The sequence below is a fragment of the Chlamydotis macqueenii genome, chromosome 4, assembly GCF_036417535.1.
Source record: "Chlamydotis macqueenii isolate bChlMac1 chromosome 4, bChlMac1.mat, whole genome shotgun sequence".
NCBI classification, from domain to species: Eukaryota; Metazoa; Chordata; class Aves; order Otidiformes; family Otididae; genus Chlamydotis; species Chlamydotis macqueenii.
In genome coordinates, this window is record NC_141559.1 from 35,058,435 (window position 1) to 35,070,968 (window position 12,534).

The 12,534-nt window shown below is 55.9% G+C and overlaps 1 protein-coding gene across 1 annotated transcript; it reads left to right on the forward strand.

The window, feature by feature from the left end:
* The first annotated feature begins 11,652 nt into the window (after positions 1–11,652).
* On the forward strand, positions 11,653–12,534 carry LOC147600933 (inositol 1,4,5-trisphosphate receptor-interacting protein-like 1). The gene is made up of 2 exons (XM_086747719.1): positions 11,653–11,852; positions 11,928–12,534. The coding sequence occupies exons 1-2, from the start codon at positions 11,653–11,655 to the stop codon at positions 12,532–12,534; spliced, it is 807 nt and encodes a 268-aa protein (XP_086603845.1).

Below are 12,534 nucleotides of genomic sequence, written 5' to 3' on the forward strand. Positions count from 1 at the left end.
TAGAAAATTACTAGAAGGTAGTGAAACTTAGCTTTGCTTCGTAATCATGAATATGTATAACGTGTGATCAGTAATTTTATTAACTAAGCTTGTGTGTGGCATAACTGGGTGGTTGCTGTCCTTGGTTAAAATCGGAATTGTGATACTAGGCATCATACTAGGCATAATCATTAACATACCATGCTTGCAAAAAATTATTAATAACTCAATACAGACAATCTGGCACAAAAAAAAAAACAAACCAAAAAAAAAAACCACAAACAACCATGAACCTAGTTGATATTGTAGTAAAATAAGGTCAGGAGTACCAAAAAGGGCTATAGGAGGACCATGTTATTTTGGAAAATTGATAGTGTTTGCTCCACCTATGAGAACATTATGGAATCATACGCGAGCAAGAAGATAGCTAAAAGTATTGACTCCCCATTGTGACAGCAATGTAACCCTGTTGGGGACAGCTGAGCGGATAGCATTATCTTTATTTGTTCCTTGGGCAGCAACTGCAGAAACTTTAGCTAACTTAAATAAATTAGCTTGTTGGGCACAAAAGCAAATGAATTTAACCTCTAGCATGTTATCAGGATTATTAGAAGACATGGATAGCATGCGTCATGATATTTTTGCAGAATCTAGCAGCCATTTATTTTTTGTTATTAGCGCATGGACATGGATGTGAGGATTTTGAAGGGATGTGCTGCATGAATGTTTCTGATCACTCTAAGTCAATACACTGTCAGTTGGCAGAGTTATGATGCAACATGCATGCAATACAAGTGGAAAGCAGGTTAACAGACTGGTTGAAATCCTTGGGGGTCACAGGCTGGCTAAAAGATTTGATAGTTTATGGGTTGGTATTATTGACGGGTTTGCTGTTGACACTGATGATTTTGGGGTATATTTTAAAATGCTTTGTGAAAGCTATGGAACGTATGATGAAAGTGGGTCTGGATTGTTCAAAACAAAAAGGGGGATTTATTGGATACCTGGAGTACCAGGGGCACTTAGTGACCAATCCAGACTGAATGGAATTGTTATGTTTGTGAGCAGCAGGCCTCAAGGACATCACTGAAGCTGCTTGTGAGAAAGTACTGAAGCCACCTGTGAGAAAATAATGAGGCCGCCTGTGAGAAAGTAATGAAGCCTCCTGTGAGAAAGTAAACGAAGCAACCTTGAGAAGAAGGAAAACAGCTGGCATACGTGACTGGGGGCTGAACGTGAAGCAGGGTGCAGGTGGAGAGAGCCATGCGCGTGAACATAGAGACTTAACGAATCATATTTTAGCTAGGAGCGCGTGCATGATATAGTTAACCAATTAGTAGAGAGCTTGCGCATGATACGGAATTAGAAGGGCTATATTAACCGGGATGTATCAACAATACATCAGCATTTGCTTGATCATATTGGTCGTCAGCAGTGTCTGTTTCTTCTGCGTCAACAGGCGGCCTGTAACAGACCCCCACCGTAACGTGGCCCGTGGGTGGGACCCCACACTGGAGCAGGAGAGGAATGTGAGGAGTTGTTCCCCCGACGATGAACTAGCGGCGTATAACAACACGTGATGAACTGACCGCAACCCCCATTCCCTCTTCCCCCCCTGTGCTGCTCGGGGGGCGGGGGAAGGTGGTAGAGATAATGTGAAGTCCGGGAAGAGGGAGGGGTGGGGGCAGGTTATCTTGTTCTCGGTCTCATTGTCCTGCTGTTTTTTAGCAATCAGTGAATAGTTTTCCCTGAGTCGAGTCTGTCTTGCCCCTAACGGTAAATTTAAGTATTTCTCCCTTTCTTTATCTGAAACCTGGAGCCTTTGTTCTCATATTATCTCTGCCTATTCTCTTGGAGGGTGGGGGGGAGTGAGAGAGAGAAGGCGTAGTCTGGTCCTGACCAGGGCCAAACTACGACAGCACCTTAACCAATGGGGGCCGTCTGCCTGCTTAGTCAAGAGAGTCCCTGTGAGCTCCCTGCTGCCGGATGGGTTTGTACTGGGTGTGATGGCCAGGAGCCACTGAGCTGGGCGGTGGGGACAAAGGCTGGGGCCTGCCGTCTGGGTGATGCTGTTCTGGTGGCTGTGACAGCACAGAGGAGGGGCCAGGGGGTTTCTAACCCCGAGGGAGAGGCGAGCCCCTCAGGGCAGGGCACGGCACCACCCTCGGGGCTGGGGAGAGAGGTGCTCGGGGCTCCCTGTGGTGGCAGTGCCCAGAGAGGCTCCGGGGATGCGTCAGGACGCTGTTGTGTGTCAGCAATGGGGCCCCAGGAGGCTCCGCTCTGGTGTCCCTTGCCCTTTCTCGGGGCACAGCCCAGCCAGGGGCTGATCATCAGGGCGGCTTGGGCAGGACGGGCCCCATGCTGGCTCCAGCCAGGGCCCGCGGCCCCTTAAAGCCTGTTGCCAGCAGTGCCCAAACGCTGTGTGGGAAAAGCCTGTGGCTCCCATCCCTGCAGTGCTTGCAAACCCTGCCCTTGCTCCCTCCCACCTCTCCTACGGGCCCCCAGCTCCAGGCAGCTCCTGCCCCACTGCCCCGGTCCCGTGCTCCCTGCCACCCAGCCCTGCCGAGCCCCTTTTTCTCCCGCCTCTTCCAGGCCATGGCTGCCGGACTTGGCCTCCTCGTGATTCATAGAATCATAGAATCATAGAATGGTTAGAGTTGGAAGGGACCTTCAAAGGTCATCTAGTCCAACCCCCCTGCAAGGAGCAGGGACATCCCCGACTAGATCAGGTTGCTCAGAGCCTCATCCAGCCTGGCCTTGAACATTTCCAGGGATGGGGCCTCCACCACCTTTCTGGGCAACCTGTTCCAGTGTTCTATAACTCGCATCGTAAAAAATTTTTTCCTAATTTCTAATCTAAATCTAGCCCCCTCTATTTTAAAACCATTGCTCCTTGTCCTTTTGCAACAGGCCCTACTAAACAGCCTCTCCCCATCTTTCTTGTAGGCCCCCTTGAGGTACTGGAAGACCGCTATCAGGTCTCCCTGGAGCCTTCTCTTCTCCAGGCTGAACAGCCCCAAATCTCTCAGCCTGTCCTCATAAGAGAGGTGCTCCAGCCCTTTTATCATCTTCATGGCCCTCCTCTGGACCTTGTCCAACTGGTCCATGTCCTTCTTGTGTTGGGGGCTCCAGAACCGGACACAGTACTCCAGGTGGGGTCTCACCAGGGCAGAGTAGAGGGGGAGAATCACCTCCCTCGACCTGCTGGCCACTCTCCTCTTGATGCAGCCCAGGATGCGGTTGGCCTTCTGGGCCGCAAGGGCGCATTGCCTGCTCATGTTGAGCTTCTCATCCACCACCGCTCCCAAGTCCTTCTCCTCAGGGCTGCTCTCAATCCATTCCCCGCCCAGCCTGTATTTGTGCCTGGGATTGCCATGACCCAGGTGCAGGACCTTGCACTTGGCCTGGTTGAACTTCCTGAGGTTGGCATAGGCCCACCTCTCCAGCCTGTCAAGGTCCCTCTGGATGGCATCCCTCCCTTCCAGCGTGTCGACGGCACCACACAACTTGGTGTCTTCGGCGAACTTGCTGAGGGTGCACTCTATCCCACTGTCCATGTCACCGAGAAAGGTGTTGAACAGGGCCGGGCCCAACACGGATCCCTGAGGGACACCACTCATGACCGGTCTCCACATGGACATTGAGCCGTTGACCACCACTCTCTGAGTGCGGCCATCCAGCCAACTCCTTATCCACCGAGTGGTCCGTCCATCAAACCCATGTCTCTAGTTTAGAGAGAAGGATGTCATGCGGGACAGCGTCAAAAGCTTTGCACAAGTCCAGGTAGATGATGTCTGTTGCTCGTCCCTTGTCCACAGATGCCGTCACCCTGTCATAGAAGGCCACCACATTGGTCAGGCACGATCTGCCCTTGGTGAAGCCATGTTGGCTGTCACCAACCACCTCCTTGCTCTCCATGTGCCTTAGCATGGTTTCCAGGAAAATCTGCTCCATGACCTTGCCAGGCACAGAGATGAGGCTGATCGGCCTGTAGTTACCTGGGTCTTCCTTATTCCCCTTTTTAAAAATTGGGGTTATGTTCCCTCTCTTCCAGTCATCGGGGACCTCACCAGACCGCCACGACTTCTCAAATACGATGGCCAGTGGCTTGGCAACTTCATCTGCCAGTTCCCGCAGGACCCGCGGATGGATCTCGTCGGGTCCCATGGACTTGTGTACCTTTAAGTTCCTCAGATGATCCCAAACCTGCTCTTCGAGTACAGTGGGCAGTTCTTCATCCTCGCAGTCCCTGCTTGCACCTTCTACAGCTTGGGTGGTGGGACAAGAACTCTTGTCGGTGAAGACTGAGGCAAAAAAGTCATTGAGAACCTCAGCCTTCTCCATGTCCTGGGTAACCAGGACACCAGTTCCCTTCCGGAGGGGGCCTATATTTTCCCTGGACTTTCTTTTGTCCCCTACGTACCTATAAAAGCTCTTCTTGTTGCATTTTATATCCCTGGCCAGATTCAGTTCTGCCAGGGCTTTGGCCTTCCTTACCTTATCCCTGGCGACTCACACAGCCTCTTTGTAGTCCTCCCAGGCTACCTGTCTCCGTTTCCACCCTCTATAGGCCTCCGTTTTTACTTTCAGTTGGTCCAGGAGCTCCTTGTCATCCACGCATTCCAGGAACCTCCTGGACTGCCTGTGCCGTGCCGTCTCTCCAACAGATGTCAGGGTGGTTGAAGTCCCCCATGAGAACCAGGGCCTGTGACCGTGAGGCTGCTCCTATCTGCCTATAGAGCACTTCATCTGCTCTGTCCTCCTGGCCAGGCGGCCTGTAACAGACCCCCACCGTAACGTCCCCTGTCCGTCCCCATCCTCTAATCTTGACCCATAAGGTCAGCTCCTCCTCCATCCCCAAGCGGAGCTCCACACACTCCAGCCGGTTGCTGACGTAGAGAGCGACACCCCCTCCTCGTCTCCCCTTCCTGTCCTTTCTAAAAAGCCTATACCCTTCCATGTTGACGCTCCAGTCGTATGTGTCATCCCACCACATCTCCGTGATGCCAACGAGGTCATAGCCCTGCTCGTGTGCAAGCATCTCCAGCTCTTCCTGTTTATTCCCCATGCTGCGTGCATTGGTATAGAGACACTTCAGCTGGGCCCCCGACAAAGCCGACTTGCTGGCTGGAGCGACAGGGGTGCTACTGCACCGCAGTTTAGGTTCATTTGCACTTTTCTGTGATCCCTCCTCAGCTTCTGGACCCTCGGTGCTGGCACTGGCGCCATGCTGACAGCAGTGGGCTGAACTGTGCTCCCCCTCCCCCAGCAACACTAGTTTAAAGCCCTCCGGATGAGCCTGGCAAGCCTTTGTCCAAGCACACTCTTCCCCCTCTTGGTTAGGTGCACGCCATCCGCCCCTAGCAGCCCGGGCTTCTCAAAGCACGCCCCGTGATCTAGATACCCAAAGCCCTGGCTGTAGCACCACTCCCTGAGCCACGAGCTAACCTGCCAGATACGTCTGGCCCTTTCAGGTCCCTGCCCTTCGACCGCGAGGACCGATGAGAATACCACCTGTGCCCCAGAGCCTTTGACTGTTGAACCCAGAGCCCTGAAATCCCTTTGGATGTTTTTTAGACTGCTGCCAGCTGTGTCGCTGGCCCCCACATGAAACACCAGCAGTGGATAATAGTCTGTGGGCCGTATGAGGCTAGGTAGTCTCTCGGTGACATCCCTGATACGAGCCCCCGGGAGACAGCATACCTCCCGAGAGATCGCATTGGCGCAGCAGATGGGTGCCTCCGTACCTGTCAGGAGGGAGTCACCCACTACTACCACGCGTCTCTTTTTCTTGGTAGCGCTAGTTATTACACGAGCCGGGCGCACTACCTCGCACGGCTCCCGTGCCTCCCCCGAGGTGCTGGGTCTTACTTCTTCAGTCTGCAGAGCAGCACAGCGGTTCTGCAGGGGCACCTCGGGGTTCTGGGGAAGCTGCTTCTTCCTCCTGCTGCGCCTTGCCCTTGCAGCTTTCCATTCAGTGGCATCTTCTGCCTGCTTGCTTACCTCGTGTGTCACTGCGGGGGGGGGTGATTGGTTCACTGGGTGCTGCGGTTCCGGTGCAGACTGTGCCTGGAGCCAAGTATCCAGCTCCCTCTCAGCCTCCCTGATGTCCCGCAGCCTCCTGACCGCCTCCTGCAGCTCCGCCACCTGCCGCAGGAGCTCCTCCACCCGGGCACACCTTCTGCAGCCAGGGCTGCCGCCTGCCCCTGCCCCGGGAGTAGGGTCCAGGCACTGCCTGCAGCCCGAGCTCTGCACCGCAGCCTCCCCCCTCGGCTGCTCCGTCTGCACGGAGGCATCGACCGCCGCAGGGGGTGCCGGTGCAGACCTCCCGGCCGGAGGCGCGGCCTTTGTTCTCAGGCGGGTGTTGGCCATGTCGCGCTGAGCGGCGTGAATCACCAAGTGCCCCGGGGCAGCGCCCTCGCTGAGCGCCCTTCCTGCCGCGCCGCGCCCTGCTCGCCCGTCCTGTTCGCCGCGCTCCGGGTCGCCGGCGCTCCCCAGGCCCTGCTTTATCCGGGGAGCGGGGCCGGGCCGCCGGTGCCCCCTGGCTCCGCCCACGTCTCGTCAGCCGCTCTCGCGCGAGCTGCGGGCTCCTGGCGCCTCGCTCCGCTTCCCGCTGAGCTTCCCTGCCTCGGGAATTCCCTGGCTGCGCTGCGCCGTGCCGCGCCGCTGCGAATCGGGCCGACTTCGAAGCTGTTGCCTCGGCGGTGATTGTGCTGGCCATCCAGCACGGGCTGAAGGGCCATCATCAGATGGATGTGGCCACGGCCCAGCGGATGCAGCAGCGTGAGGAGTATCTGCGTGAGGACATGACTCGGCTGCTGGAGGAGATGGAGCAGAGCAACTGCACGTGGGAAGACTGGCTCCTCCGGTCTGTGTTGCAGCACTGGCCGCTTTTGACCATGGCAGGAGCCGTGGTCCTGCGCGCTGAGATCTGCTGGCTGGCCAGGGAAGTGAACTTTGCCTCTGTCAGCTGCAGTGAGCAGGACAGCTCCAGCAGCGAGGAGGTGGAGGAGCAGGAGGAAGTTGAGCAGGACGAGGAAGACCTCAGTGGTGTCAAGTCTTTGGGCTGTGCATCGCCGGCCACCACGGGGCAGCTGGCAGCAAGGCGCTGCAGCGTGCGTGTGGGGCTGGAGTGCATGTGCTGGAGGGAGCAGCTGCTGGGGGACAGTTTGTGCTTTCTCCACCACCCCCACGACAAGCTGCGGACGGATCAGAACTCGTAACTCCTGCGTATGTGAATAGTTTTCCCCGAGTCGAGTCTCTTTTGCCTGAAACGGTAACTTTAAGGATTTCTCCCTCTCCTTATCTGAAACGTCGAGCCTGTTTTCTCATATTATTTCTCCCTATTCTCTTGGAGGGTGGGGGGCAGTGAGAGAGACACTGCGTAGTCTCTCTGCGTAGCCCCGATCAGCTTTAAACTGTGACAATCTCAGCGGGCGGCAGAGCAGGCATTTTGAATTCATGTGAGTGGCCTGCCTAAGGTCACAGGCACATGGAGCAAAGTTTTGACTAGGAGGTTCTTGGCGTGTGTGGAAGATAACTTCCTGTCACAGTTGGTTGGGGAGCCAAGGAGAAAAGGCGTTGTTCTGCACCTGTGGTTTGCAAACAGAGGAGGAGTTGTGGGTGATGTTGTGCCTGGAGGTCATCTTGGTCAGAATGGTCATGAAATGGCAGTTTTTGATACCGAGAGAACGAAGGACGGGTGTTAGCAGAAGTTCCACTTTTGACTTCTGGAGGGCAGACTTTGTCCTGTGTAAGGGCCTGGTTCAGAGAGTCCCTTGGGAGGCAGTCCTGAAGGGCAAAGGAGTCCCAGAAGGCCGGTCATTCTTCAAGAAGGAAATGTGAAAGGTGCAGGAGCAGGCCATCCCCATCTGCTGAAAGAGGAGCCGGTGCGGAAGAAGAGGGGCCTGGCTGACTGGAGAGCTTTGGCTGGAACTCAGGAAAAGAAAGAGGTTATGATCTTTGGGAGAAGTGGCAGGCAACTCGGGAGGACTACAAGGATGCCATGACGTTATGCAGGGAGAAAATTAGAAGAGCCAAAGCCCAACTGGAACTTAATCTGACGACTGCCATAACAGGCAATAAAAACAACAAAAGGAGGGCTAAGGAGAATCTCCATCCTTGCTTGGATGTGGGGCAAAAGTTAGCGAGAAAGGCTGAGGTACTTAATGCCTTCTTTGCCACAGGCTTTAACAGGAAGACCAGTTGTTCTCCAGGTACTCGGCCCCCTGCGCTGGAAGATGAGAATGGGGAGCAGAATGAAGCCCCCGTAATCCAAGGAGAAATGGTTAGCGACCTGCTGTTTCCCTTAGACACACACAAGTCCATGGGGCCAGATGGGATCTGAGATTATGAAAAGTGACACCTATCTACAAGAAGGGCCAGAAGAAGGATCTGGCGAGCTACAGCCTGACCTCGGTGCGGGGGAAAGTGATGGACCAGATAAGCCTCCCCCCTTCTCCTGCTGGCCTCCAGCTCCAAGCAGCTCATGCCCCACTGCCCTAGTTCCATGCTCCCTCCCACCCAGACCTGCTGAGACCTCTTTTCTCCCACCTCCCCCAGGCCATGGCTGTGGCAATCGCCCTCATGTGAGCTGCACTGGCCAGCCAGCACGGGCTGAAGTGCAACCACCAGACAGATGTGGCCACAGCTGAGAGGATGCAGCAGCGTGAGGAGCAGCTGCATAGGAGCTGACTCGGCTGCTGCAGGAGTTTGAGCGGAGGACGTACGCGTGCCAAGCCACGTTCCTTTCTGTGTTGCAGCAGTGGCCATTTTGTACCATTGCAGGAGCCACGGTCCTGTTTGCTGAGGTCTGCTGGGTGGCCCAGGAAGTGAAGCTTGCCTCTGACTTCGTTTAACCCCAGTCAGCAGTCAGGTACCACGCAGCCGCACTCATCCTGCCTCTCCTCAGTGGGGTTTGGGAGAGAATCGGGAAGAAAGGAGAACTCGTGGGTTGAGATGAAGACAGTTTACTAGGAGAGCAGAGGAAGATGATAATGATAACAAAATATAGGGATACTAAAATGCACAAAACGAATGATGCCCAATTTTTGGCCACCTGACGACCCCCAGATATGCAAGTTTTTCCCCTCTTTGGGCTCAATCAGATAATAACAATTGCTGCAAAGAGTTTATAGAGTGATATCAGGAAAAATTTCATCACTGAAAGTGTTGTCAAGCATTGGAACAGGCTGCCCTGTGGTGGCATCACCATCTCTGTGAGGGATTTCAGTGATGGTCCAGGTAAGGCTACTGTGGGAAATTACAAGCCTAAGAGTGCGGGTTGTGGAATACCACAGTGTCCCAACTACGGACCACGCGGTGCCATGTGTGAGGGATTTCAGTGCTGGCCCGTGTAGGGCCACTGTGGGAAATCACAAGCTGCACACAGCTGTGAGAATGTGACCTTGGAGAGGGGAGCTAGGAGGGCTGTTATCTCGGAGAGGGGAGCTAGGAGGGCTGTTATTGAGCAGTGTGTTGCTGCTATCCGGGAGCCGCTGTTAGCCAGCAGGACACGCACTTGGCAGGCCTTGCTGCGTGCGCTGGCCACGCGTGCACCAACACCTGGTCAGTACTCTGCCACTGAATCTGCTGAGGGGATAAACAGAGGCGGCTCGGAGCGGAGGAGAGAGAAAGGACCCAGAGCACTCTACGAACAACAGGGGACGCCCTGAAGGTGCTGTGCCTACCTCCCTTCTCTGCTCTGACCCCGCTGATCACCACCCTCCTGCTCAGCGGTGTCTCCGGCGTAGTCAGATGGGTAAGACTCTCACAAAAAATACGCTGGTAACGGCTGACGCTAGGAACTGTAACTGCTTATGCTGGTAACTGCTTATGCAAGGCTATAGTGGAGCCATAAATACTGTTGCGTTTTTAAAATATCATATGCTGGGTGAACTTTGTGCATAGGAATCCTACGAACCAGTTACACCATCCTTGGAGGTACTTAAAAGACACGTAGACATGGCGCTCAGGGACATGGTCTAGTGGTGGACTTGGCAGTGTTAGGTTTACAGTTGGACTTGATGATCTTAAGGGTCTTTTCTAATGTAAACGATTTGATGAGTCTATGTTCCCTCCACCTGAGACCTCAGGTCCCCAGCACCTCCACAAGAGAGACTTAACATGGAAAGGGACTTGAGGGCACGCTCCTGCTTAGTGACCTTTTTGCCTCCCGGTGGCTTTGGACAGGAGGCACATGGGATGTAGGGTTCTGCACACGCTGAACCGAGAGAAACACGGCATTTGTGTCAGTCTTGGCACATATGCAGCAGGGCTAAAGGAAGCTCTTGAGGGTGCTGGGTGTCAAGGCATGCACTCATGCAGTACAGACAACATTTCTGGGAGGCACGATCTGCAGCAGAGCACTACAGCACGGTGTACAGGGGGGTCTCCTGAACCGGGGAAAGCTCAGGGGAGCGGAGAGATGTGGGCCCCAGCATGGCCTCTGCAGCCCCCTCGCTTGCCCTTGCAGGGGGCAAGTTGGTAGCCAGAGAGAGGAGCCACAAGATCTTTTCCACTTGCGCCAGGGACACGCTGTGCGTTTCGCTTGATGGTCCAGGTTCTCAAGGCAAATGCTGCCCCAGCAGAAGCAGTCCAAGAGGAGAGGAGGGAGGAGGAGTCTGTCTTTGCCGAAGGGCTAGCAGCACTTCTTTTCAAGACAACTGGGAGTGAGACGCGCGGGCCGAGAAAACTTTGCACCTCTCTACGTAAGTGAGGGCCATCCACCTACAGTCCCCGTTTTCTTGCGGTTCCGGATCTGGGGGGCGTCTGCCCGCTTTGTCAAGAGAGTCTCTGTGAGTTCGCTCCTGCCGGATGGGTTTGTACTGGGTGTGACGGCCAGGAGCCACTGAGCTGGGTGGTGGGGACAAAAGGTGGGGCTGGCGGTCTGGGTGATGCTGTTCTGGTGGCTGTGACAGCACAGAGGACGGGTCACAATGGGACCTGTCTCCAGGGGCATCACCAGGTGGCCACACTGCAGTTTCACTTGGGCGACGGGTGCGTGCAGCATGCAGGGGGAAGGCTGGGCCAAATGGGGGACGGGACAGAGGGCCAGGGGGTTTCTAACCCTGAGCGAGAGGCGAGCCCCACAGGCTGGTACCACAGGGTACCACCCTCGGGGCTGGGGAGAGAGGTGCTAGGGGCTCCCTCTGGTGGTAGGTGCAAGAGAGGCTCTGAGGATGCGTCGGGACGCTGTTGTGTGGCAGCGATGGGGCCTCAGGAGGCTCCGCTCTGGTGTCCCTTGCCCTTTCACGGGGCACAGGCCAGCCAGGGGCTGGTCATCAGGGCGGCTTGGGCAGGACGGGCCCCATGCTGGCTCCAGCCAGGGCCCGCGGCCCCTTCAAGCCTGTTGCCAGCAGTGCCCAAACGCTGTGTGGGAAGAGCCTGTGGCTCCCATCCCTGCAGTGCTTGCAAACCCTGCCCTTGTTCCCTCCCACCTCTCCTACGGGCCCCCAGCTCCAGGCAGCTCCTGCACCACTGCCCCGGTCCCGTGCTCCCTGCCACCCAGCCCTGCTGAGCCCCTTTTTCTCCTGCCTCCTCCAGGCCATGGCTGCCGGACTTGGCCTCCTCGTGATTGTGCTGGCCATCCAGCATGGGCTGAAGGGCCATCATCAGATAGATGTGGCCACGGCCCAGCGGATGCAGCAGCGTGAGGAGCATCTGCGTGAGAAGATGATTCAGCTGCTGGAGGAGATGGAGCAGAGCAACTGCACGTGGGAAGACTGGCTCCTCCGGTCTGTGTTGCAGCACCGGCTGCTTTTGACCGTGGCAGGAGCCGTGGTCCTGCTCGCTGAGATCTGCTGGCTGGACAGGGAAGTGAACTTTGCCTCTGTCAGCTGCAGTGAGCAGGACAGCTCCAGCAGCGAGGAGGCGGAGGAGAAGGAGGAAGATGAGGAGGAGGAGGAAGACCTCAGTGGTGTCAAGTCTTTGGCTTGTGCATCGCCAGTGCAGGGCCTGCCTGAGACGTGCAAGGTGCTGAAGAAGCTGGTGGGCGACCTCCTCGATATATGCCAAGTGGTTTCCAAGAGGACTTTGATGCCGCAGATGCAGCCAGCCGTTGGGATGGATGACAGCTATGAAACCTGGCGCATCCATGAGGACAGCATCTCCTACCGCCTGCTGGTGTTCCTGCGGCCACCCCCCGGGCACTCTTTCAGCCTGGAGCCGGCCACCACGGGGCAGCTGCCAGCAAGGCACTGCAGCGTGCGTGTGGGGCTGGAGTGCATGTGCTGGAGGGAGCAGCTGCTGGGGGACAGTTTGTGCTTTCTCCACCATCCCGAGGACAAGCTGCGGACGGATCAGAGCTCGTACCTCCTGCGTACCCTCTGCACGTGCTCCTACTTAGACGTGGAGAAGATCGCCTGCTGGGCCCAAGGGCTGGTGAGATCAGCCTGGCTGCTTTTTCCTCAGTCGCACGACTGCCAGCTCATGGTGCTGCCCTCCTCCCACTCCTGCAGGTTCCAGCTGACAAGCCCCTCCAAGATGAACATCTGCACTGAGATGACTTTTGCAGTGCAGCAAGGCAGCTCAGTGTCCTACCTGAGCCTGGAGTAG

Coding starts and splice junctions, on each gene's coding strand:
- LOC147600933 (XM_086747719.1), top strand. CDS start 11,653: ATGATTCAGCTGCTGGAGGAGATGGAGCAGAGCAACTGCACGTGGGAA. Junction 11,853..11,927: donor AGCTCCAGCAGCGAGGAGGC/GGAGGAGAAGGA, acceptor TGCATCGCCAGT/GCAGGGCCTGCCTGAGACGT.